General features: G+C 38.7%; 1 protein-coding gene across 3 annotated transcripts; it reads right to left on the reverse strand.

The window, feature by feature from the left end:
* Window positions 1-9,789: 9,789 nt before the first annotated feature.
* LOC306861611 (uncharacterized protein) lies at window positions 9,790-27,287 on the reverse strand. 3 transcript variants are annotated; one of them, XM_079403989.1, is made up of 3 exons: window positions 26,753-27,287; window positions 10,649-12,349; window positions 9,790-10,510 (listed from the first exon to the last, which is right to left on the reverse strand). In XM_079403989.1, exons 1-2 carry the CDS (start codon window positions 27,090-27,092, stop codon window positions 10,689-10,691), a joined length of 2,001 nt encoding a protein of 666 aa, XP_079260115.1. In that variant the 5' UTR covers window positions 27,093-27,287; the 3' UTR covers window positions 9,790-10,510; window positions 10,649-10,688. The 3 variants fall into 3 exon arrangements, with proteins under 3 accessions (XP_079260115.1, XP_079260114.1, XP_079260116.1); XM_079403988.1 differs by having other exon boundaries at window positions 9,790-12,349; window positions 26,753-27,285; XM_079403990.1 differs by lacking the exons at window positions 9,790-10,510; window positions 10,649-12,349 and adding an exon at window positions 16,315-17,537.
* Window positions 27,288-27,629: the final 342 nt, after the last annotated feature.

Raw genomic sequence — 27,629 nt, forward strand, 5'->3', positions numbered from 1 at the left:
TGGCCGTTCACTCCTTAGGAGTATTACCGCCACCTACTGTACACCTTGCGCACATGATCGTCGTGCTCGGCGCTCAACTGTTTTTCCTGTCCTGGGTAGCCCGGATGTTACCATGTGAATATTTAACTTGAAATTTGAGATCTAAATTTGAGATCTGAATTTGAGCAATCAAATTTGATCAACCTGAATCTATTTAATCTGAAATTCTGTAAGTTGATTTTTTTTTTTTTATCTGAATTTGTGAGCATTGAAAAATATTCATCGAAATTCAGGTGTTGAGAGGTAAATTCGAAACAAATCAATTCAGATACATGGTTTCCAAAGTAAAATAATTTCAAAGGGGTGAATTCAGAGCAAATAAATTCAGATAAATGTTTTTCAAAATAAAATATGTCAAAACTAAGTATTCAGTGCCTGTTAAATTTCAAATAGTTATGTCTCTTATTTGCTTCCATGCAGTTCTTCCAGAGTCTATTCTTCAATAGATGCTACCTCCAAGCATGTATATCCTTGGTATTAAACTGAATTGGGAGAATGTGTTTTTTCTTGAATCCGATCCATGTGCGAGATGATAATATAAAATGTAATAAATATATATAGGCTAATATAATAAATTAAACATTACCTTGTCATAATAGTGTTTTATCATTTAGACAGATAACTTTTATATATGCCAATAAAATATACCATATTAGAGCAATATATAACCTAATTTATTACTTATATTAGCGCTTTATCATTAACATACCATACAATTATACAACTACATATATATATATTAGTGCTGTCAATCGATAAAAACCCTAATTAATCACACATTTTCTGAAATTAATCGCGATTAATACCACCTAACATTAAAGTATTTAAATATACTTTTATATAGCAATAATTTCACATTCAATCTTCAATTTAATGTAGAAACAACATAAAGACAGTATATTTTTTAAATATTTGTTTAATGGCATCTTTTTTATGACTGAAGGTCAGTATCAATGATCCCAATACTACTGATGTCTCTATAAAATTCCCCCTCACCCATATTTAACCACTGACTATAGCCATTCAACATTACAGTATAATTGAGAGCTATCAATTTTAACATTTATTAGACTTTGAAAAATTAACTTCTAATTTAAGTGAACTTAAAACAATCTTCACATAAACCCATTATAATAAGCAGAAATACAGAAATTGAAATTAATCAAACACAATTTTAAATATAGATGAATCCTTAAATCTATAAAAAATATTTTTTCCTTTTTTTTTTCTTTGTCCTTTGATTAATAGACATCACAGCAGCTGGTTATTAGGTTATTTTGGCTGTTATTTCTTTAAGAAGCTGCCGCTGCTGAACGTGAAGCAGATCTGACACGCATCGTATATTCTCTCAACCCTTTTTACCTTTTCTGACCCACTTCACCCACTTAAATCGGGTGTGTTAAATGAGCTGGGCTGCTCCAGGAATGTTTTGAAAACATGTGAGACATGTCCTTAAATGCGACATATAAAATATAAATGCATGCAGTTTTAAGGCAGCTTTAATCGCCTTTTGGATAACTTCATGACTTAACTGACTATGTCACTGCATGCACGTAGTTTATTTCGCGCTTTGATATGAAAGGATACAGGCTATATTGTTTCCGTGCTCATTTGATTTGCGCCTGCCGGTTTGATTTGATCGTAAAAATGTAATTTATTATATATATCTTAGTAGGCTATATACATAACTGTATTGTAATAATATATAATATTGTGTGTAGGGATGCACGATATGAAAAATTTTAACCGATAACGATAATCAAGTCCTTCTCATGGCCGATACCGATAACCAATAAATTCATATTTTTATATTATAATTTTCATATAATCTGCAGTGTGTGCACCCAGGAGAATACAAAATCTAAGATTCACTGATTAAACTGATATTTTAGTAGCTCTGGCCTAACTATAGTAAACATCAGTCCTGACTCTTCAAATGTTTTTATTTTTTGTGTAAGGCACCACAATACTTTGTAACAGAAATGGTTAAACAGCATTATGACAGAACTATTAGTTTACAACAATTAAAACTGAACACGGCTGCTCAATGCAGCACACCAAACGAACGACAGTCGCGCATCACAGATCAGATTTCATTTATCACCTGAGGAGAGTGAGTCGAGCTGACTGACAAGAGTGAGGTGAAAAACACAAGGCGATGGCAGAAGAGTTTCAAAACCAAATGTAAAAGCGCCTGTTTTAAAAATATTTTTGGATTTTGAAAAGCCTGTTGACCTGCCATTTATCTAAGGTGACATTGGAAGGTCTATTTATTTATTTATTTTTTAAACATTCGTTTCTTATTTAGCCTATTTGGTTCCACAGTATTTGCTGATTTTTATTTTATTTAAACTGTGATATTTTTCCCATTATTTTACATCAAGGTGTATGCAGTCCGTGCCTCAAAACTTTCCATCTCACTAATAAACGTTCTGCGTTTTATAATTATTTGTTCCTCAGTCTTTACTGATTTTTTGTATAGGCCTACCATATTTAAAATTTGTAAGTTATTTGTTATTTTATATTAGGCATATAGCATGGTGTATTTCTATTTGTTTTGTTAATACAAGTTAGCTATATGTTCTATGTTGTATTTTGTTGTTTCTTGAATTGAATTCAAGCAATTGATGCCGAATTGCCAAAAGTGAAAGTAAAATACGCACAGTGCTTTTACAAGCTATTTAAGCAAAGGAAAGTGAGAAAACTCAAGCGAACTAAAAACAAACAACTGCTTGACGCCGAATTGCCACTAATTTGAAAGTGAAATGAAAATAAAATGCGCACAGAGCTTACAAGCTATTTAAAACCGAAGGAAAGCGAGGAACAGAGGGAAGACTCAAACGACCCCCCCATCCACCGAGGTGATACCGGTAAGGTGTTGACACACGTCGATTAACCAATGGGAACATTTCCTCACTGTCACAAACCTACTTGATGCCTTTTTTCCTCCTTTCGGAATCCTTGCTGAACACGCGTTGGAAATAGCAATGGCATTGTCCTCCTCTGCCACCGAGAAAAACTTCCAGACCGGCGAAGACATGTTCGCTAATGATGACGTAATGAGCACAACACATGCTGAGAGTCACTGCAGTTTTAGGGGCCGTTCACATATCGCGTCTTTTGCACGCTCAAGTTCATTATTTCAAATGTAGGCATGCGGTATGCGCGACGCGCTCGTTTTTTTCCAGGCACATAGAGATAAAAACATCTCAACTTTTCAGAATGCCGCAAGCTCACTGCAGGTCATGTGACAAGAACCAACCAATCAGCTTCCTCACCTTTTCCATTACTTTGAAACCTCAGCAGCGTTTTTGAAGTATGGGGTGCACCCAAACAATAGGTGTTTCTCAATGTCAAGGATACGTCCCTGGCAGGACTGGTCCTTCCAAGCCACTTCCTTCAGAGGCTAGGCGAGGCTCCTCTAAAGCATTCGGAGAACACGTAAATGGAACAGGCTAGCAAGTGCACGTTATTGCGTCATTACGTCAGTGAAACGGTCCGCTTTTGGCGCTGAAAAATGGAAGTGCAAACATTACTGGTTTGGTTGCTGTACAGCATTTTTTCAGATATGGTTCAGTTAGCTATCAATAACGTAATTTCTAGAATTTATAATATCAATACGGTAGTAATACTTTTTAATACAAAAATGTTTTTTAAGTAATTTGTAATTTGTAAATATACTTAAATTTGAACGCGTATTGCCCCGTTGGCGCTCCGACTCCGCTAACGTCCAACATTTTGAATTTTTGAGCAAGATAGCAAAGCTGCGCGCATAGGATTGTGGGTGATTTTAGCGCGCGAAGAGCGCGAAGGCTACACTTATGCATCCTTGCCTGTGTATGGGATATTTTTCGAACGAAGGACTCAGTCCTTGGTTGAAATTCCGAGGATCCTCGACATTGGAACAGTCCTTCGACGGATGTCGATGACGTAGCATCCTCGAAATTCTGGCTTCCGAGGATCCTTCCTTGACATTGAGAAACGCCTACTGTGTCACAGCACGGCCAGGCTCTCCCCCCAGTCATTTACCACGATCCGATTCACCTGTCTACTGATCATCCGCACCTGCACCTCGTCACCTCCATCATCAGGAAACATATAAGAACGCTCACCTCTGTCACTCCAACTGTCCGATCTCGTTAATACAACGTGGACTCCTCGAACACCATCCAGTCTGTTGAGTATAACCTCTGAAATTTGATATCTGTTAGTACTTACCTTCTGTTCTCCTCTTGTTGCCCTCTGGTCCCAGATCGTCCTGCCCTGCGACGAATACTTCCTGTACAGACCGCTGTCTCAGCTCTCCTATCAATCTCTATCAACCTCAAGTTCAAGTTCCTGGCGAACTCCCAAGACCTGCACTCACCTCTTATAATCAGCACCATTGGCACTCAGCACGACTCCTGTGAATAAACCTCACTGTTTTATCGCCTACCTTTGTGTCCGGCTGTAATTACATAACAGAAGATCGGACCCACACCGCAACAGGATTAGTGCACCCGATCCCTTCCAGGAGTTGGTCGATATACTCAAGCAGCTCTTATCTCAGCCCTCCAGACCTCCGCCATCTCTGCCACCTCCATCTCCGCCTGTCAACACCGCCGTCAGTTCTCATTCTCCAGCGTTGTTTGCCAGTCCCATGGTCCGACCAGCGCCCTACTCAGGTGACCCAGAGGTTTGCAATGGCTTTCTATTGAAATGTACTCTCACGATTGACTTACATCCACAGATGTTCCCCACGGACCAGTCAAAAATAGCCTTCATAGTCACCTCTCTCACGGGTCCAGCGCTAAGGTGGGCGGAGACAATTTTGAGTCAAGCAGGCCCTGCTACCCAGTCTTTTGCTCAGTTTCTGGCACACTTCCGCAAGGTTTTCAGTTCCTCTCCCGGAGACTCCTCGGTGGGTGAACAACTATATCAGTTGAGGCAGGGCACGATGACCATCCAGCAATACGCACTGCAATTCCGCACCCTTGCGGCTGGAACGAACCATCCCTACTAACTGCTTTCCGCCAAGGGCTGAATCCTAGGCTGCGGCTCCATCTAGCGGCGTATGATGACACCTACGGGCTAGAGAAATTCATCCAGCTGACGAACAGATGCTCCAACCGTATGCAGGCTTGCTTATCGGATCCAGCGACTCCATCAGTTCTTGCTACTCCTTCCCGCCAACAGCCTGACACCAGAGACCCTCCAGAACCTATGCAAACTGATACCTATCGACTCACTCCCTCTGAGAGACGCAGGCGAATTACACGAGGTTTATACTTGTACTGTGGTGGTGAGGGTCATATGCTTCCTACCTGTCCTCTTCGACCTCCCCGGCTGGTGGTGAGTGATATCCAACCACACTTTCCTAGAATGAAACCTCTTACGACCTGTGCTCAACTAACGACTGGTGCTACTACCCTCTCAGTTACCATCATCCTCGACTCCGGCTCAGTGGGAAACTTCATCTCTGGAAGCCTTCGCCGACAACTCCAACTCCCGACCATCGCAACCAAAACCACCTACGAAATTCAGACCATAACAGGTAAACCTCTTTCTCGACGTTACATTAAACACTGTGTTGGACCCCTTCATCTCCGTATAGAACAGCTCCATCAGGAATCTATCCATCTGTTGGTTCTGGAGGACTCCACCGTGGATGTAATCCTGGGCCTACCCTGGCTAGTGCAGCATGAACCTGTAATTTCATGGAAGTCAAGAGACGTCCTAAAGCAGGGTAACAGCTGCTTTCCACGGTGCTTCCCGTATCTGCCACGACCATCTCCAGGAATGCCCGTTCCCTTACCTCTCCAAGTCACCTCTATAGAAAGCCCAGTTGAGAAGCAATCCATAGATTTCCCAGCCGATTACGCCCACTTCAGTGACGTCTTCTGCCATAAGAAAGCTTCCCAACTTCCTCCTCATCGGCCATGGGACTGTGCAATCGACCTCATACCGGGTGAGTCAGTACCGCGGGGTAAGATTTACTCCTTGTCCCTTCCTGAACAGAAGGCCATGGAGGAGTACATTGAGGAGGCTTTGAAACAGGGATATATCGTACCATCTACCTCCCCTGCTGCTTCCAGCTTCTTTTTCGTGGCCAAAAAGGATGGAGGTTTACGGCCATGTATCGACTATTGGAAACTCAATGAAATCACTGTGAAATTCAGATATCCCCTTCCTCTTGTCCCGGCAGCCCTGGAACAACTACGAGGTGCCACCATATTCACTAAATTGGACCTCCACAGTGCCTACAATCTGATCCGTATCCGGCAAGGGGATGAATGGAAGACCGCCTTTGTGACGCCCACTGGCATTTATGAATATAGGGTTATGCCCTATGGGCTAGTCAACGCTCCTTCAGTTTTCCAAGGATTTATGCACGAGGTGCTCCGGGAGTTCCTTCATCGATTCGTCATCGTTTATATTGATGAAATACTGATTTACTCCCAGAGCCTGGCAGAACATCGCCAACACGTTGCGGAGGTCCTCCAACAACTCAGGAAGTATCAGTTATACCGCAAGGCAGAAAAATGTACCTTCCATCAATCCTTAGTTCACTTCCTCGGTTATATCATCGATAGTGGTGGCATTCGTATGGACAAGAGGAAGGTGGAAGCCATAACCTCCTAGCCCCGACCACCATTAAAGACCTTCAGCGCTTTTTAGGCTTTTCCAATTTCTACCGCCGCTTAATCGCCAACTATAGCACCGTATCAATTCCCCTCACCGACCTGCTTAAAGGAAGGACAAAGTCTCTGGTTTGGAACCCCAGCGCCCTGAACGCATTTAAGAAGCTTAAGGAAGCCTTCACCTCCGCACCTCTCCTTGTTCACCCCAACCCAGAATTGCCCTTCGTTGTCGAGGTGGATGCCTCAACCACAGGAGTAGGTGCGGTTTTGTCTCAGCAGCAGGGGTCGCCTCCAAAGCTCCATCCATGCGCCTTCTTCTCCAGGAAGCTCAGCCCGGCGGAGAAGAATTACGACATAGGGAATAGAGAGTTACTTGCCATCAAGCTCACCCTAGAAGAATGGTTGGAGGGAGCTAAACACCCCTTCTTGGTACTTACGGACCATAAAAACCTCCAATATCTGCGTGAAGCTAAACGTCTCAATCCCCGGCAGGCCAGATGGGCTTTATTCTTTACCCGCTTCCAGTTTAAGATCTCATATCGTCCCGGTCCCCGAAATATAAAGGCTGATGCCCTTTCACGCTTGTATGCCTCAGAAAAAAGACAAGAGGAACCAGAAGGGATCCTACCAGCCGAAATGATTATCAGTCCCATCCAATGGTCCTCTCCACCAGTAGCCTCCGATAATCCTCCAGCTAATCCGCCGGGCTGTCCCCCTGATCGTCAATATGTCACCCGGGCCCAACGCACACCACTCATCCACTCCACGCATACATCTCTCGGTACTGGCCACCCAGGGGCCAATACTACTCTCTCGCTGCTACGAGACCGCTTCTGGTGGCCAAATATGGCAAGGGATGTAAGAAGGTTTGTTCAAGGCTGCCCGGACTGTACCATATCCAAAAGTTCCCGTCATCTTCCCGCTGGTAAACTCTATCCACTACCCATACCTAACCATCCTTGGTCACACCTAGGAGTGGATTGTATCACGGACCTACCTCCCTCTGATGGAAATACCTGCATCCTGGAGAATTGTTGATCGTTTCTCCAAATTCTGTCGTCTCCTACCACTTTCTAAACTTCCTACTTCTCTTCAGACAGCGGAACTCCTTTTCAATCATGTTTTTCGATATTATGGCATCCCTGAGGACATCGTATCGGACAGAGGTCCTCAATTCATCTCTCATGTCTGGAAGGCTTTCTTTAGACTCCTAGGTGTGACCGTAAGTCTATCCTCTGGCTACCATCCACAGTCCAATGGGCAGACTGAACGGAAAATCCAGGAGATAGGGCGCTTCCTGAGAACCTTCTGCCATGGCCGCCAGAACTCTTGGAACCAGTTCCTAGACTGGGCCGAGTACGCACAAATTCCTTGCGTCAAGGCTCTACTGGACTTATGCCCTTCCAGTGCGTACTCGGTTTCCAGCCACCACTATTCCATTGGTCAGGAGAACCCTCCGACGTCCTCGCAGTCGATCACTGGTTCCGAGAGAGCGAGGGAGTCTGGGACGCAGCACACCATCAGCTTGCCACGGGCAGTGCGCAGACAGAAGATAACGGCTGATGTTCGGCGCTCTACTGCTCCCACTTACCATCCAGGGCAAAAGGTATGGTTATCTACCCGGGACATCAGACTGCGCCTGCCTAGCCGGAAGTTAAGTCCCAGATTCATTGGTCCCTTCACCATACTGGAACAAGTCAACCCGGTCACGTTTAAACTCAAACTGCCCTCTCAATACAAGATTCAACCCACTTTTCATGTCTCTCTACTAAAACCATTTTCTCCTTCTGTTTCCACAGAGCCTGGCCAGGTCGAGGATCCACCTCTCCCTCTCATTACGGACGAAGGAGCCATATATAAGGTTCGGGAGATCTTGAATTGTGGTGGTCATCTGGAATACCTCGTCGACTGGGAGGGATACGGTCCCGAGGAGCGCTCATGGGTCTCCAGGGATGACGTTCTAGATCCAACACTCCTAGTGGAATTCCATGCCAACCATCCAGAACGTCCTGCTCCGCGCGGCCGAGGCACACCACCACGTCGCCGGGGTCGGCCCTCAGGAGCGGCCCGTGGAGAGTGGGGTAATGTCACAGCACGGCCAGGCTCTCCCCCCAGTCATTTACCACGATCCGATTCACCTGTCTACTGATCATCCGCACCTGCACCTCGTCACCTCCGTCATCAGGAAACATATAAGAACGCTCACCTCTGTCACTCCAACCGTCCGATCTCGTTAATACAACGTGGACTCCTCGAACACCATCCAGTCTGTTGAGTATAACCTCTGAAATTTGATATCTGTTAGTACTTACCTTCTGTTCTCCTCTTGTTGCCCTCTGGTCCTAGATCGTCATGCCCTGCGACGAATACTTCCTGTACAGACCGCTGTCTCAGCTCTCCTTCCCTGTGAACGAACAAAGCCTCTATCAACCTCAAGTTCAAGTTCCTGGCGAACTCACAAGACCTGCACTCACCTCTTATAATCAGCACCATTGGCACTCAGCACGACTCCTGTGAATAAACCTCACTGTTTTATCACCTACCCACTTGTGTCACCAGAAATGGCTGGCTCTCCTTTGAAATTTGTGTTACTTTGTCACTGCGTCGCTTGTAGTGTGAATGCATATTTTTTGTCACTATTTGAAAAAAAATAAAATCTTTCTCTCTTTCCTTTAATCTTTCCCTGTCTAGCTCGTACTTATTTGAACAATGCCTGAAACTTGGTATTACAAGCACTGTGTCTGTTTGCCTCTTTGAGATGAACTGGATGAAAGCTTCTACTAAATTAATAAATGTAAATATAAACTCCATCCACACTGAGATCAGCTGAAAAGCTTTACCTCACTATGAATTAACATGCGAGTTTCAATGAATCCTTTATGTGTTGTAGTATTTTTATACCGGTACAGGGAATTAAAACCCTATAATCATATCCCTACTTCTCAGGATAGGCTCACAATAGACCATTCCATACTCACCTCTCCGTTGAATGGATATTAGATGTAGCTTCACCCCTCTGTTCCCGGTGTCCGTGCTAATTCAGTCAAGTTCTGACCACTTGAAACTCGATGTTAAGGATTTATTTAGGTTCTGATAACTAGTTAAGAATTAATTGCTCAGAGACTGATTTAAAAGTTTAACGAATCACCAGTACAATGGCTTCGTTTTATTCAAAAAAATACAGTAACTCATAAGCAAATAACAAAAATAACAAACGAGACGTCTTCACCACGCAACTTGCTGGCCTCGTCCATCTCTGCCTTCAGCTTTTTATAGTCCTCCATCCACCTGCATTCCTTTTGCATGTGTCGCCTGTCTCCCCCTGTCTGGGTTGGTTTCAGTTCCTCAAGCTGGCAGAGACCGTGAACTTTCACTCAGATATCACTCATGGCAGGGTTAACAGTTCAAATACAAAATAACAACTTCCCCATTTTTCTAGATAGCAAAACATACCTATTATTATTTTAAACTATGGAAAAATGTAACACCTCATTTCACACATATACATTCCGAATGTAGGTGCCAAAACCATACACTTCACATATAGCAAACATGAATAACACCTCATGACTTTATCTTGAAAAAGAAGGTCCATTCTGCAAATGTAACCTAACAAGTGCAAAATGCATCTCCTTGACAACAACCATCTCTTTGCAAAACAAACTTCATAAACACTTTATTAATAACTTCAAAGCAATTCATATTCGTGCTCGTTTTCTCATCAACTTCAGAATCTCTTTTAACTTAACACAGATCTTTTGATCTTCCAGCTCTGTTTTTGGCCCTCTTGCGTCGTTCCTCTTTCTGTCTCTTCTTGTCCTCCTTACTCTGGTAACGTCGCAGCCCCTGGTCTAAAAGATCGTGAAAATCAATTTCTGTTTTTTTCTGGTCGTCTTGTTTGATTAGCTGCTGGGGATTGATTAGAAAATGTCATACTATCATAACCAAATCCAATTACAGTGTGAAAGATTTTCTGAAGAGTGTGTTACCAAATGATCATTAAGGTGTTCTTTCGGTGTAAAACTTCCCTCACTCGGAGCAGGAAACAGGCTTTATCCCAGCATGAATTAACATGTGATTCTTAAGGCTTGCTTTACGAGTGAAAGTGTTTCCACACTGAGAGCAGCTGAAAGGCCTTTCTGAAGAGTGAATATGCAAATGATCCTTAAGTGTCCCTTTCTGTGTAAAACTCTTTCCACACTGAGAGCAGCTGAAAGGCTTTATTCCAGCATGAATTAACATGTGAGTTTTAAGGTCTGCTTTACGAATGAAACCCTTTCCACACTGAGAGCAGCTGAAAGGCTTTTCTGAAGAGTGAGTTACCAAATGCACCTCAAGTTCACTTTTCCTGGTAAAACTCTTTCCACACTGAGAGCAGGAAAAAGCCTTTATTCCAGCATGAATTAACATGTGATTCTTAAGGCTTGCTTTACGAGTGAAAGTGTTTCCACACTGAGAGCAGGAAAAAGGCTTTATTCCTGCATGAATTAACATGTGATCCTCAAGGGCTGCTTTACGTGTGAAAGACTTTCCACACTGAGAGCAGCTGAAAGGCCTTTCTGAAGAGTGAGTTACCAAATGTTCCTTAAGTGTCCCTTTCTGTGTAAAACTCTTTCCACACTGAGAGCAGGTAAAAGGCTTTATTTCAGCATGAATTAACATGTGCTTCTTAAGGTTTGCTTTACGAATGAAAGACTTTCCACACTGAGAGCAGCTGAAAGGCCTTTCTGAAGAGTGAGCTACCAAATGATCCTTAAATTGCCTTTTCTGTATAAAACTCTTTCCACACTGAGAGCAGGAAAAAGGCTGTATTGCAGCATGAATTAACATATGACTCTTAAGGGTTGTTTTCTTTGTGAATGACTTCCCACATCCTGAGCAGCTGAAAGGCTTTATTCCAGCATGAATTAACATGTGATTCTCAAGGACTGCTTTACATGTGAAGCTCTTTCCACACTGAGAGCAGCTGAAAGGGTTTTCTGGAGAGTGAATATTTAAATGACCCTTAAGTTGACTTTTCCTGGTAAAACTCTTTCCACACTCAGAGCAGGAAAAAGGCTTTATCCCAGCATGAATTAACATGTGATCCTCAAGGGCTGCTTTACATGTGAAGCTCTTTCCACACTGTGAGCAGCTGAAAGGGTTTTCTGGAGAGTGAATATTTAAATGACCCTTAAGTTGCCCTTTCTGTGTAAAACTCTTTCCACACTGAGAGCAGGTAAAAGGCTTTATTCCAGCATGAACTAACATGTGATTCTTAAGGTTAATGTTACATGTGAAAGTTTTTCCGCACTGAGAGCAGCTGAAAGGCTTTATCCCAGTATGACTTCTCATGTGATTTATAAGGCTTTGTTTCTGTCTGTAAGTGTTTCCACACTGAGAGCAGCTGAAAGGCTTTTTTGAGGGGTGAGTTAGCAAATGATCCTTAAGTTGGCTTTTCTTTGTAAAACTCTTTCCACACTGAGAGCAGCTGAAAGGTTTTTCTGGAGAGCGAATATGCAAATGACCCTTAAGTTGGCTTTTCTTTGTAAAACTCTTTCCACACTGAGAGCAGGTGAAAGGCCTTTTGGCGTCTGTTATTTGAATGCTGCAGCTCACTGATTTTTCTCCCTTGACATCATGATCTTTCTGACACTGATGTTCCTCCTCCACTTCATTCAGATCTTGTCCTTCTTTCACTTTCATCAGGCCTAAAAGGAATAAATAAGAACCAATTGGTAGATTTGAGAAAAGGAAAACATTACTAAGGCTGCAACAAATGATTATTTTGATCATTGATTAATCTAACAATTATTCAAATGATTGGGGGGGGAGGCACAGAGAAAATAAAATGTTGTACAAAAATTTTATTTCTTAGCCTGTTTTTTATTATTGCCAGGATACAATTTGTTTAACATTTAAAACACAATTGGAAAAAGTGTCCCAGAGAGAAAAAAAAAAAAAAAGTGTATGTTTTATTAGTCTTGTCAAAACGTGTTTGACATTATTTCTGTTAAAGAAAAGTGTCGCAGAGAAAAATAAAGAAACAAAACCGAGTTGAACTGAACGACCTTCAAGGACATTCACATCCTTTGCTCCATCCTTATTCAGCTCTGTCACTCATCGACAACCTGTCTGTTCTGTCTGAGGGTTTCAAAGTTTAAAGTTAATTTCATTAATAATCACTATACTATATAAACTTAATCTTTAAAATTTTACAGACATGACACAGTGCTGAAGCATCCTGACCTCAGCAATGCTTTTTGGATTTATAAGGGCTAGATTTATGTTTAGACAATGTAAGTTTATTTACTATTCAGACAGGCCTCCATCTTTCTACAAAATACTTACTGTTGTCATAAATTAAAAATGGGCAGTCTTTGATCTCTAATTTGAAAAAATGAAATAGTCAAATAAAATGTAATTTTACTTCAGGTGCACCCCTCATATGTGGTGGATAAACAGATTTCCTTCAAATTTATTAAAGCAAGTTAACGCAGTAAAATACAGACCTAAATGCACGAGTTAAAAAGGGTTTTATTCTATTGGTAAAAACGTAATTTTTTCATGTTGAAGCGGATTATTAAAGCGAAATCCTAACTGCTTTTTCGCCATGTTTTTCACTCTTTTACAGGCTGACAGAGAGAATCCGTCTTTATACGGTGAGCTATTGTTGCTGTTGGTTTCTGAACTCCAAATTGAGTTTTAAATTCATTACTGAAGAATTATTGAAGGAGACTGTAAATTATTTAGAGCTGTCGTGACTAGTCAATTATGAAAAATCGGCGACTTCAATCAAGAATCCAGAAAACACATTATTAGACTGTTTTCCAAGGCTGCATGATATATTAAACCCATTTAAAACCCACTATTAAGCATAATTGTGAATTCACAAACGCTAGGATTGAATTCAATAATTCTATGCGATGCAGTGCTTTAATTATTTCCATGCGTGTAGGTTAAGTTTGTGCGTCTCACAGCGGCTCCGTTCACAGTAGCTCCACAGAAACTGCTATCATTTACATGTGGAGCGTCTCAAACTCATCTCTGCATGTTGTTGTGAGTTTGGGTTTATTATAACCTTCATCTGGGAGCATAGCATCAGATTTGTGAGGTAAATCATTTATAAATCTACACAAACACAGGAGAATACATCGTGATTTCAGAATAAAAGCGAAAACCCTCACTCTGAGTTACACGCTTCGATGTCCACATATTCATTTAATTACAGCGGCTGTAGCATTTCTGTCCTAAAGAAATGGACAAATATTAAAGATTAAGTGGACATTTGAATTAAATGGTGCTTGGTCAATATTAAACAAGGACTAGATCCCGCAGTAATGTGTAAAAACAGGCCTTTGTTGTAATGCGTAATCTACATTAGCTCTATTGTTTTTAATACATTATGTATTTTAACAGTTTTGTTCAATAAAACCATATGCTTTCTTGCTTTTGATTCTTTATTTGAACTAATTATTATTGCATCATTGCTATTATATATGTACTTTAAGTCATTTTAAAATCTATTGTTCACTTAAATCCATTTGTATTACCACAAAAAAATAATAAATAAATATATATATATATATATATATATATATATATAAAATTATAATTATAGGGCCCTATGAAATCAGTTTTATTTCCAAATTCAGTTTTGTTAAATTTTATTAATCAAAAAGCCTGTCTAATTAATTGAGTTTTACAGTTTTATCTTTACCAAATTCTGTTTTCCATTATTTCTGGATTCCATTTGAATTGTTCCATTAAATTTTAATAATCAAAAGCATCTCCAATTAATTGATTTTATATTTTTTTAAAAAGTATTTTTCAGAAATACTGCACATTTACATTTTTCACGTAAATAAATTCTGGTAAATACTCCTTTAAAAAGTGTTTTTTTGATTATAATTGTATTATTGGTGTTGAGCCTTGCTGAAATCGCGTTTGGTCTCATACTGTATCGCGTATCTTGTCAGTGTGTGCACTTGCTTGGTCATTTCTACTGATAAACAGGAAAGTGGGTTGTAATAGTGATTTGTTAAACGGGCATAAAAAAGCTTATTATACCGCGGCAGCCCTCGTGTAAAGCCCTCCTAGTGTGAAGACCGAAGAGTGTAAAGACCATCGACTCTACCGGACAGGGACACCGGCAGAGGACATAAGTATCGACTTTTAATTATACTATACTATTCCTACTACTTGTTTCACTTCTGGTGGAATGACCTGCCCAACTCAATCCGTGTAGCTGAATCCTTACCCATCTTCAAGAAACGGCTAAAAACTCATCTGTTCCATCTTTACTTGACCCTCTAACTCTAGCACTCTCTATTCTAATTTATTTTATCTATATGTCTTTTTATTTAAAAAAAAAAGAATTAATAATAATTATCTGTACTGCGTTAGGCTAACCAAGACTTGTAATAGCACTTGCACGTTGTTGCTCTTTTGTTGGTTTTGATTGCTTCTTATGTCCTCATTTGTAAGTCGCTTTGGATAAAAGCGTCTGCTAAATGACTAAATAAATAAATGATTATTAGACTAGAGCATGTGGATATGTTGTCACTATAATACTGAACTGTGATTTCAGTGATTTTGACTGAGATGGACACTTGCTTCTTGCACTCTATGTTGCACTTCACTTTTGCTTTAAAAAAGGATTTCATAGAAATTTGGATTTCATTAGGTTTCATAAAATATTTTTAAGTAAAATTGTTGATTTTTTGCGAAAAATTAGTCGTTAGATTAATCGAAATAAAAATAGTCGTTAGAGGCAGCCCTAAAATTATTAATATAATGTTTTAATTTTAGATGTTTGTTTTAGACGGTGGGCCGAGGGTCCGTATCTGCTTTACTTTTCGAAATGGATGATCCCCATGGAGGGAGAACCTGGATTTGTAAAGTTGGGACGGTTATTTTATTCTCAACGATATGAAAAGTATTGCCACTCCCATTTATTGCACATTTTCCCAGAAATCATAATGCACGACCCGTAAATATGCAAGTAAACGCGGTTGCCTACTATATCAGTTGAGCCAATAGCGAGGCAAGATACTGACATGGGATTATTATTAACCAATCAGATGTAGCTTATTTAGAACAGCTGTTACACGTCACGGATGATTTAGCTATCAGACACGAGCAGCAGCAGCCCATTGATCATCGTCAAGGACATTCTTTGTGTGATTGTAAGTATTCATTTAATTAGAATATGATATCTATATAAAATGTTTGTTTTGTACACGGTGTTGTTCAAACGCGTGTAAGCGTCTCGTTAGTGTCGTTTTAAGTTGGGTAACGTTTCAGCTGACGAACTAGTAGTAGCCAGAGCCGTCGTAGAATAACATTTAACGGCTCTGGCAGTAGCTAGCATCATGCGATTACATATTTGATTTGGTGTAAACATTCCGTTCTAACGGTAATACTTCGTCCAACTCACATAGACTACAGCTCCACTGTATGTTGGCGGATAATTACAGCAATAGTTTAATTTAGCTCAAAGGGAATCATTTGTGATTTTATAGGGATTTGAACAGAATCAGTGTTACGGCGATTCACTGAACGAGCCGTCTGACAAACTCCAAATATAGTGAAAACACTATTAAACAGCACCGTAACAAGATCGGCAGATTAAGACATTAACTTATGAGCAGAAAACACAAGATACTTCTCTTTTCAATATAAATCAGATTTTATTTATATAAACCTTAAACAAACTAATCTAACTCTAGACTCTTGTCTGGGATAAAAATGACTTTGGAGAGGAGACTCTTTCAGCAAGGGCAGTATCATGCTCAAGGACCTGGGAATTGGATGAGCAGTGACCCAGACCATTTAACAACCCTATAAGCTGTGCAGAGCCAGTCATATGCCGAACTGCCATTGCAAGTGAGCACTGTTTTGGCATGAGCCATCGTCCTCTGGTTGCCAGGGTAATAATGTCCTGACAAGTGGACACTATCTTTCTGCTGTCCTCTGAAGTGACATCAACACGTTAATATGATGGTTGTGATGACTTTCCTGATATCCATGCAATGAAGTTAAAAAGTTGGTGAGGCACTACACTCATGGCATTTTCCAGTGTGAGGTCACCTGCTGTGGGAGGCCATGGAATCTTTGGGGGTCTTTTTGATGTCTTTTGGATGATTTCTTTAAGTGTCATTGCTGCATGATATAACACCCGAGAATCATCCGTGTTGATGGTAGCATTTTCAATATCTTCTTGACTTGTCATTTCTCCTTCACTTTCTTCAGATCAGGAGGAAGCAGAGGAGACGGCAACTTCATGCATCTCGTCAGCTGACAGATTGTCCACATATACAAGGTAGGTTGTGGATGCCTTCAGGAATTTCAAGAAGGGATGAGACTTGTGAAGTCTTGCCTTTAGTGAGTGTGCCTTATAAGCTGCAATGTTCACTCCCTCTGTTTCTTCCACAGTTTTTTTGAAAAGCAAATTCAGCTTTGACAGTCGAAGCACTTCACGTTGTTTTAACAGCCTCTCCTCAATGACTGTTTTGCAGAAGTGCTTGTATCCATTTTCATATATGTTTGTTTCTGTTCTCTCAATTTTGTGTGTGGTCAGGTACCGGGTATAATCTCGATAGCAGGTGAAGTGATACCGTGCTTCACTAGCCACCAAGTCCCTGTCTTGGATCTGGAGAAGGAGAGACTCATCCCTTCTCCCTTCAGCGGCGAGTAGCAATTTCCCGGCATGGAGTGTTTCACACTGTGTTAGCTTTTCTTTTACCCTTTTCCTGCTGTGTGTCTGAACCTTGTACTTCTCATGTTTGCAAATGATGCATTGCACTGGAAGCAGGTGTGGGGCCCGCTTGGACGTGTAGAGATCACTCAGAGCCAGTGTTTTAACTGGAGTTGCCTCACCATCCTCTGCCTCTACCACTAAAAGTGCAAAACAATAGATTTAGGTTCTGCACCCTTCCTCACATCACTGATTAAAGAAAAATGGTTTGTAACTTTCAGCAGGGGAAAACTTATGCTCCATATATGGGTTCCACCTATTCCCTTAACATGGGTAATAAACCAGTTTCACAGCGTTCAGGTGTCCGGCCTTGTTAATGATGCCATAATTGGAAGGGTAAACTTTTGCAGGGTGTTTTTATTATATTACTGTTAATTAATTGTATTTATCTATATTAAGTTGGCTTGAAGTTTCTATATCTTTTCTAACTGGTTGGACTTAGTTTTCCTAAAAATGACGACTAAAACTCTGGAAAATCCCACTGACTTTCATTGCAGAATGTTCAAATTGAGCCAAGGCTACGGTGGCCCAGTAGTGCCCAACACAAACTCAAATCTAAACTCCCTGAAGTCTTAGACTCAATTAAACTTCCTTCCTTCCTTCATATCTTTCTTTTTTCTCTCTAACCTTTCTTTCTATATTTCTTTCTAACCTTTATTTTTTATCTATTCTTTCCACCTAATTTTTTTTTTTTTTCGACCTATCTATCGAACTGTATTGCCTTAACTTTCGGGCTAGGCCTTTTCAAGCCAACTTAAAAGTGCCAACAAATTTCATCTAGTTTTTTGTACTAATCTTATATTGTTACTGCAACTACACTGCACATATCTGTATATGTTGTTCATACTGTATATCTATCCTGCTCTTATAATATATTTAATTTATATTACTGTAAACTATACTTTCTTAACTGTATACTACGGTCCATACTGCTCTGTACAGTACAGGTCAAAAGTATCACATGTTATGAAAAAATATTAAGCAGCAGAACTGTTTCCAACTTTGATAATGAATCATCATATTAGAATGATTTCTAAATGATCATGTGATAATGTGTTTCAAATGGATGAAGAACAGCTAGCCTAGCCTATAATTTACACAATAGGATAAATTATGTATGGAAACAGCTCAAGGGCAACATTATTTTTGCAATACACCAAAACTTATGCGACAATTAGTTTTTTTTAGGGATGACCACCATTTTATCGGTAAAAGGCCAGTTGGATGGAAATTTCGCAAAGGTTTTTTTTTTTACGCATATCTCTTTGTCGATAAAACAGCACAAAATCTGGATGGAAACTTAAGTTATTGATACGTCAACTACCCATATGAGAGATTTTGATAGCTCTGTAAGGTTTTGCTGGTGATTAGGGATGTAACGATTACCGGTTTGACGATAAATCATGATAAAATTCCCCGCGGTTAGTATTACCGTTTCATATTTTAATTATCATTAAAACCGTATTCGATTACCGTGATTTAAACAACTCGCGATAAATAAATACTGTCCGGCATAAAGCAGAGTTTTCAGTAACAGTCTCACGAGCGCACAGCAGCACAGTAGTTTCGTTCTGAGTGAAAATAGGGCGGAAAAGCTGGGAGGTTTTAAAAGAGTGCTAAGGGAATTATACAAATTAATATATCAATGAATTAATCATATGAATGTACGTCTGAAGGATCTGACTGTCTTCAGAAACAATTCGATGGCATTTTGTTTTCATCTTCGCTCCATGTAATACCTAAAGGAAGTGTTCGCGGAGTTCACAGGAATCAGCTGTAATTCAGCTTTTCCGTATAAAGCGCCACCTGCTGCCAGAGAGTGGATTTACAGACACTTATTTACATTCAGTCTGTGTGCAGTTTCTGTCTGGCCAAAAAATTGACCAAATTTGCATGACCTGCTGTAAATTTTAACCGGTTGATGAAAAACAAACTTATGTACATTTAAACAATTCAGATATGCTATATAGGATTATTTATGGAGCCGATAAAATACATATAATCATTTATTAATTATCATTTTAATTTAACCCTTTTCTTTAAAGGCTGAAATGTGTGGTCTACCTTTATGTTAAACTTTTTCAAAGCTTTATTAGAACATTTACATTATTTATTTGAACATGCTATTAAACTGGTGTCAGTCAAATTGTCATTTAAAATCCAGACCTCATTGGTAATGTTATTGTTTTAGTGATTATGCAAACAAAAAGTCATTTTATTTGCTGTTTGTTGATTTTTAAGTATGAAACTTGGTGAAGTGATTTATGTTTCGGTACTTTTTGAACATCTCCAGTACATTTTAACAATACCGTGATAATACTGATAACCGTGATAATTTTGGTCACTATAATCGTGATTAGAAATTTTCATACCGTTACATCCCTACTGGTGATTTGTCAATGGTTTATTGGAAAAGGCTAATTTACTGAATCAATGACGTCACTTACATGGAGAGTGTAATCGCCAAGTTTTGATATTTCATGGTATACAAATATTAATAAAAATTGTTCTGTGATTTCAGGAGGACAGAAAGAAACTCTACAGAACAGAAGGCAAGCTCCAAGATTTCAACATTTCTGAAGGGAGCTACTGATTTAGAAATACAGGTGAACTGAAGAAGATGAAATATAGATCATGAAATACATTAATATGCATTTTTCAGAATATATTTAGACAATTTTAAGAAGGCCTTGACATCAAAAAGTAAATGACACTCAACCTAAAACTAAAAACATAGAATCTGTTATATTATATTATTATTAGTAGTAGAATTTGTTGTGTATATATATATATATATATATATATATGTTATTATAATTGTTATATATTATTCTCAGCGGCAGGTATGCAATACAATTTTAAAATGTGTATTATAAACGGATATATATTGTGTATAATTATATACAACTATAGCGTGTGTTTTCCTAATTGTAAACAGGAGATTTAAATAATCAAATAATAAATAAGATTATACATGATAAAATATGCTTGGAATAATAAGAATATACTTTACATAAGTATTTTTAAATGCATTTTACACAATAATAAGAATAAATTAATTAATTTACAGCACACAATCATGTGACTGGTCGTGGCTTCGCAGGATCACAGAACTCGCTCCTCCACTGTGAATAAATCACCATCTGAATCCATGAGTTTTATCACTGAGGTGATATGTAAATTCATTTTTACAGACGTCTATATGAGAAACAATTACTGTCCGAATCGGGCTAAAGACTACAGATGACGGCAAGTGTACATGGACACACAAAACAAATGTTATCCTTATATTGCCTATAAGGTTAAATTTGACGATTTTCAACCCGCTTTGTATTATTGCAGCATCTCTAATATCTGTAAATGAACAATATTTACTCTTTCTCTGAGTTATGTGGACCTATATGCCCCCTTTTATTTGTAAGCAGCACTTCGCAGGATGATGCAAAATGAAATGACGAGTTTTGACAAAATGACAATTTTTGCAGCATCTAAATGAAAAAATGCTGTTTTGCTGACAAATAAACAGTATCTCGGAGAAAGAATAAACATTCTTTTATATGTTATCAACATTGTAACAATACAAAATGGACTGAAAATGTTTTAACTTAATGTTTAACTGAACACAAAACTAGAGACTTGTTTAGTAAGATTTTATGTGAAAATAAATGCAATTTAAAACATTTTAACTGCGTAATTATTGTTTGCCTGGTTTTTATTTAGTGTTTATGTAATCTAACACTTGTCTTGTTTTATGAACTGCTGTCATATGGACATTATTTTGTTGCCAGAAGATGGTCTTCCCACGAGTCTCAGTCACTTCTGGCTGATTAAAGGATGTTTTTAAATTGTAACCTTGAAAGGCGCATCTTCTGCAAACCTACTTTGAAATGATAACTATTGTGAAAAGTGTTATACCTTTACGACATTTAACCATGTTTTACTATAGTAAAACTGTACCAAGCATGATTCTTTCCAAACCATGGTTTTAATGCTATATTCTACTATAGTAATACTTCAGTAAAACTGTGGCAACCGTAGTTTTTTAAATCATGGTAAATGTTGTAACTATGGTTTTACTGCAATTGCTGTAGTACTGGTTATTTTTGTACTTACTATGGTTTTATTGCAACAGTTTTACTACAGTAACCACGCTTTAACAATGACTATGGTATATTTAATTTTTACTATGGTTTTACTGCAGCAGTCATAATTAAACCATGGTGATTGTAGTAAAACTGATTGATTTTGTTTTTTACTATGGTTTTATTGCAAATGCTGTAGTAAAATCATGGTTAATTTTCAAAAGACTACAAATAATCATGAATTATCCACTTTTGATCAGAGCATCTGGTAAATGTATTTGTACATGTAATATGGATTAAAATAATATTAATAAAGTTGCAGCTGTTCTTGAGAGTGGTGTGTATTGTTTTATTATAAAGCAGATGTTGTGCTCCGTAACGATGAGCTAAACGCAGGTGAACCGCGTCCACGCAGAGCAGCCAGTATTTACAGCTGAGGCCGATGTCGGGACAACATCCGATCAGAGGCCGACGTCGCAGCGACGTATTCCCGATTAGCAAACGCTCCATGAGCGTCATCTTACTGATGAGATTTTGTACATCGGCTCGACGCAGGGGCGGACTGGCCATCTGCAGACCGGGCATTTTCCCACTGGGCCGACGTACTTTTTGGGCCGGGCCGATACATCTTCTCATACCATATTTGTCTGATCGGCCCATAAAACTCTTAGCAGCCTATAGTTGACGGCGGTGTGGTCTTTGCGGCTGTTTAATGTATTTGTAAAAAAAAGTCGGTTTAGGATTTTTTTTCCCCCCAGACAGACCGGCCCATGAGACATTTAATCAGCAGCCCATTGGTTATTATCTTAATTTACATTGGGCCGACCCAATCACATCTTTAAACAACTCCCCTTTTGGGCTCTCTCTCACACACACACACACAGTGGTGTATTGTAACAAAGTAATAATACAGTACTTCGTTACAGTACTTAAGTATTTTTTGGGAGTATCTGTAGCCTACTTGAGTTTTTATATTTCAGCCAACTTTTACTTTTACTCCACTACATGTCCTAATTAAAAGTACACTTTTACATGCAAACAAGTGCGCGCACAATCGCGGATAATTCATTTTCCACTCAAAGTGGAGTCTGGGGTGTGTGATATACAGTATATCTTCTGCAATAACAGGGTAAGTGTTGTTGTAATGATGTGTGATCTGACATTATCAAGTAGGCTATATCATCAAATCACACACTTGATTTATTAATGTATTAAAAATCTGAATTCCAGGCATTCTAAATTATAGATGGCAAAAATGCTTCTGTATGTTTTTTATATTTATATAATATAGTTAACTTCTATATCTATCACACAAAGAGTACCGTTTTTCTGCAGATATCAGCATGAACACATTTAATAATCATTTCATACAAGTTCAGTAAAGCAATAGGTGACTTACATTTTAGGCTTATTGCTTGTTTTTGCTAAATTTTGCCAAAGAAAATAGTTCCAAACAAAGATCACAGCACTGTTTTGCGTCTCTGAGCAATGGACGGTGTACTTATTGAATGAATCCGCTTTTTGAACGAATCGGTTGAATAAATGATTCAGTGATTCACTCATTAACACAGTCAAAAGCTCTGTTCCTGAATGAATCAGTCGTTTGAATCTCAATGACTCACTCATTAATGGTCACTTGCTGTCAGCTACTAGCGGTTTTAATTTCACTTTTTTTTTCATGTTTTAAATTACTTCAAATACCAGTATTCGACGTTTTATGTTAAAAACACAACATTAGGCCTATTAATGCATCTGTAACTGCAGTTTAAATGCATCCATGTCCCCTCTGAGATACATTAAACTGTGTAAATACGTCTAAATGCTATTTCAGATGCAGATTGCAGAAATGTTTTCTTATGTTGGAATGAAAGACACTAAGTACCGGATGAAGTGCTTCTTATTCTTACCCAAAAATACAAAATGGAAGAAAGAGTTAAAACTGAACACAATCTTGCTACTAAAGCTGTATGAATATATATATATATATATATATATATATTTATTTGCTGCTTTTCCATTTTGCAATTACTTGTACTTTTACTTTCAGTACGTTTAAATATCATATACTTTAAGACTTTTACTCAAGTAATATTCTAAACGAAGACTTCTACCAAAGTAATTTTTTGGTAAGATACCTGTACTTTTACTTGAGTATGGCTTTCGGGTACTTTATACTAGGGCTGAACGATATTCTGTTTTGACATCGCGATGTGCGCGTGAGCGATAGTCACATCGCCGGAACATGCGATGTGAAGGGTAGAAGCCCGTGGTGTATTAAGAGAACGGTAGCACCAGGGTAGCACACAGTAAACACGAGTTTGTTGTATGGCTTGTTGCTGGGGTGACATGCTTGTTCCGCGTGCCTGCACAGTGATTGGTTCGCTGTGCCGCTGCTCACCGCTCACACTCACAGCCAACATTCACTGCTAAAAATGCGTGACGAAGAGGATCCGCCGCAAAAAAATGATTTTGTACCAAAAAGAAAGTCGAAATCATCTATTTGGGACTATTTCGGCTACAAGGAGGATGTTGACCAAAATGAGGTACTTTGCATGGAGTGTCAAAGTTGTGGCCAACTTTTTTTTTTTTTTTTTTTGGATATTGTGCAGTTGCTTTGACACAATTTACATTGTTAAAAGCGCTATATAAATAAAGGTGACTTGACTTTGAAGATTGAAGCAGAACTGTCGCACGTGGAATACTATGCAACTACAACAGACTTGTGGTCCAGCAGGACAACGGAGCCCTACATGAGTCTGACGGTCCATTTCATCACAGAGGACTTTGAGCTAAAAAGTCGCTGTTTGCAGACGGCATTTTTCCCGCAAAGTCATACAGCCGAGAATATCGCAGAGGCCCTGAGAGAAGCGGTGTCCGCTTGGGGCTTAGATGAGACACGTCAAGTCTGTATAACAACAGATAATGCAGCGAACATGGTGAAAGCTGCCGATCTGAACAAGTGGACCAGGCTACAGTGCTTCGGCCACAGACTGCATCTTGCAGTTGGTGAGTAATGACCATGATCTTTATCCTAAATAAATATACATTTTTACTCAGCTGTTTTTCTTAATAACCTGTCCTGAACCTGACAAAACTTGTAAAATGAATTTGTTGCATGTGTGTACGTAGAGCTTTAAAACGTAAGAAAAAAATAGACACTAAACATTTAATTTTAAATATAACTTATTATTGAATCAGTGGCAAAAAATAGTTTTATGAGCACATTTGAGGAGCTCTTTTCCAAAACGCGATAACTCCATTTCAATAGTTTTCAGGGAAAATTAAATTTTTTACCTAGACCCACACATTTTGTGAATATTCAATTTATCCTGTTAAAATGTGTGGTTTTTTTTTTTTTTTTGCTCAGTCTGAACATGTTGAATAATGATTATTAAATCAAACAACTATATTGTTGTTGATAAATTCACCCAAACTTAATTTTTTTTCTTTTCAAAACGATATAAATCCATCCATTTTTTCCCAAAAATTGATGGTTGTCTTTTTATAAAAGTCTTTTGTCTTTTATTTTTCATGTTCGCATTTATGAGGAAAAAACAATGTTACGTGACAGTTCTCCGTAACGGACGCGACCGCTCTGAAAGCGGCACTAAAACTTTCACAGAGACCTCAAACAGAAAGCACAAAGCCTTTATTTAAAGCTAATTTCGTTTTGTATTAATTGTATCTTAATTTCAATCAGTGTTTCATTATCCAATTTCCTTTTAATAAATAAAGTAATAGCAGACAATAGATAATCACGACACGGAGGCGCCGGCGCCTGAACTTAAACTATCATCCATGAACCGAAACTCAGCGTATAAGGTAGCCTACTCGCCTCACACACCTAAAAAATTATTAGAAATAACGTTATATCTATTATCTACAGAAAGCTCTACTTTTAAACAGAACCATTCAAAACAAAATAAAACTATGTAATTCGTATGACATGTGCATTTCTCCGGCGCGTTCACTACTGCGAAGATCGCGAGTCAGTATCGTCAACTTTATCTTTGCAGCCAACACAGAAAGTTGTTCAGCTTTTCTGTTTACAGGAATATGTTCTCTAATCTGTTTAGAAGATTTAATACAAAATATATTAAAGCTTTATTTCATTTTGTTTATTTCATATATTTAGCCATGATTATGATGACCAACACCAACACTGTTTTACTTTGGCACTTTGGCTAAGAAAAGTTGACTTAAAAGATTGTGAACCAAAATGCTTATAAGTTGTTTTATAAAAAATATATTTATTTAAAGTTATATTGTTGTAAACCAATCAGGGGGGTTGGTGTAAAGCTGCTGTTTTATTTAAAAATGTGTTCTGCTTTTGTTTACACAGAAATTTTCTAATTTAGGAATAAAATATTAAGTGACCTTTTTGTCACTTGTAATGAAGCTTGCTTATTAGTGAAATTATTAATATCATGGAATGGTCATTATTGACTTGAACCTGGATTGATGGCTCTCAATATCGCAATATATATCGTTGGGAAAAAAATATTGCAATGTAATTTTTTTCCAATATGGTGCAGCCCTACTTTATACACCACTGCACACACGCACACACACACACACACACAGGATGCCTTCTTATGCTTTTAAAGGTTCATCCAAGGAGTTAACAAATTTGACTAAGTTAGTTTACAGTTTATTTAATGCTATACTATAGGAAACAGTGATCATCTGATCAACAAGTTATCATGTCTCTTCCCTTTCTCCCTCAAACACACAGCCACACACACAGGATGTCATAACTATATAGGCCTATAGTTTTAGGATTCATCAGTGTGGATTATAGTTTTATTATATTAATAAATTACACTTTTTAGAAGTGTTTAATGTGTCAACTCTCACTGTTTCCTACCTATTATTATATGGCTTTACTAGTGCTTTTATGGACTAGGAGCTGGTATACACATTCAAGAGCGTGCAAAGATGGGTGGTATTTTGATCGTATGTAGTGGGCCGGTCTGGGCCAAAGTGCCAGGGCCGAATTTTTGTCCCAGTCCAGCCCTGGCTCGATGTATGTGTGCTGTTAGGGTACTGAACAAGCAAATAATGGTTGAATTGAAAATAACCACAGTCCTATAGCGACTTCACTTAAAATTAGTCTTCTACTAACGTAAAAAGCTCGGAGTTCAGCAAAAATAAAGTCAAAGAGTACTCCTCAGTGTCGAATGCATTTCTAGTAGAAACAGGATCTTGAGTCTAAAGCTTTAGCTTAAGTACCACAAACAGTCATTAAAGATGAATTAAGAATAAACACCAACCTCCTTGTTCCTCGTGTTTTAGTCTGCAGGTTTCTGGTTCCTCGTGTTTTAGTCTGCAGGTTTCTGGTTCCTCGTGTTTTATTTCCAAAGTTTCTGGTTCCTCGTGTTTTAGTCTGCAGGTTTCTGGTTCCTCGTGTTTTATTTCCAAAGTTTCTTGTTCCTCGTGTTTTATTTCCAAAGTCTCTGGTTCCTCGTGTTTTATTTCCAAAGTCTCTGGTTCCTCGTGTTTTATTTTCAAAGTTTCTGGTTCCTCGTGTTTTATTCTCCATGTTTCTGGTTCCTCGTGTTTGGGTTCTGGTTCAATCTTGTTCTCCTCGCTCTCTTCTTTAACAAACACCATCTTCTCAGCAGATCTCAGTTCAGATGATACGTTACTCCTCCAGATATTCCCGAGGATCAGAATATTACAGAGATTTACTGACCTGATTCAAAAACTGTATTTCTCTATTAACAGAAACTACCTTTCTAGCAGTTTGTTTTAAGGCAGCATCGCAACAAAACAACAGAAAGCGCGGTGAAACTGATCTTCTTCCTCTGAGGTTTAATGGTGTCGTGTGTGTTTTAGCGCCCCCCGCTGGACTGGAGAGAAGCGGCGAGAGGAGGGAATTATTTAAAGCCGATCTGCACATAAATGAAAATGAGAAACTCACGATATTTGATCTTCGTGTGTCAGGATTAGAGAAAAACGAGCGAATTATTACTCAGATATTTAAATGAAAATGACACAACGTTGCAGACTGTAGATATGGAAAGGATAGTTTTGTCTTAATTTCCATAATAATAATAAACAAAAAAACTGGTGCTCTTTGTTTTTAAAAGTTTCATGATCATTGTCAGTTTCTGTACATGACGAACTGTAAAATGTTACTCTTATTGC

The sequence above is a fragment of the Barbus barbus genome (genome assembly GCF_936440315.1).
Source record: "Barbus barbus genome assembly, chromosome: 42".
NCBI classification, from domain to species: Eukaryota; Metazoa; Chordata; class Actinopteri; order Cypriniformes; family Cyprinidae; genus Barbus; species Barbus barbus.

Coding starts and splice junctions, on each gene's coding strand:
- LOC306861611 (XM_079403989.1), bottom strand. CDS start 27,092: ATGGTGTTTGTTAAAGAAGAGAGCGAGGAGAACAAGATTGAACCAGAA. Junction 12,350..26,752: donor AAAACACGAGGAACAAGGAG/GTTGGTGTTTAT, acceptor TATTCCTTTTAG/GCCTGATGAAAGTGAAAGAA.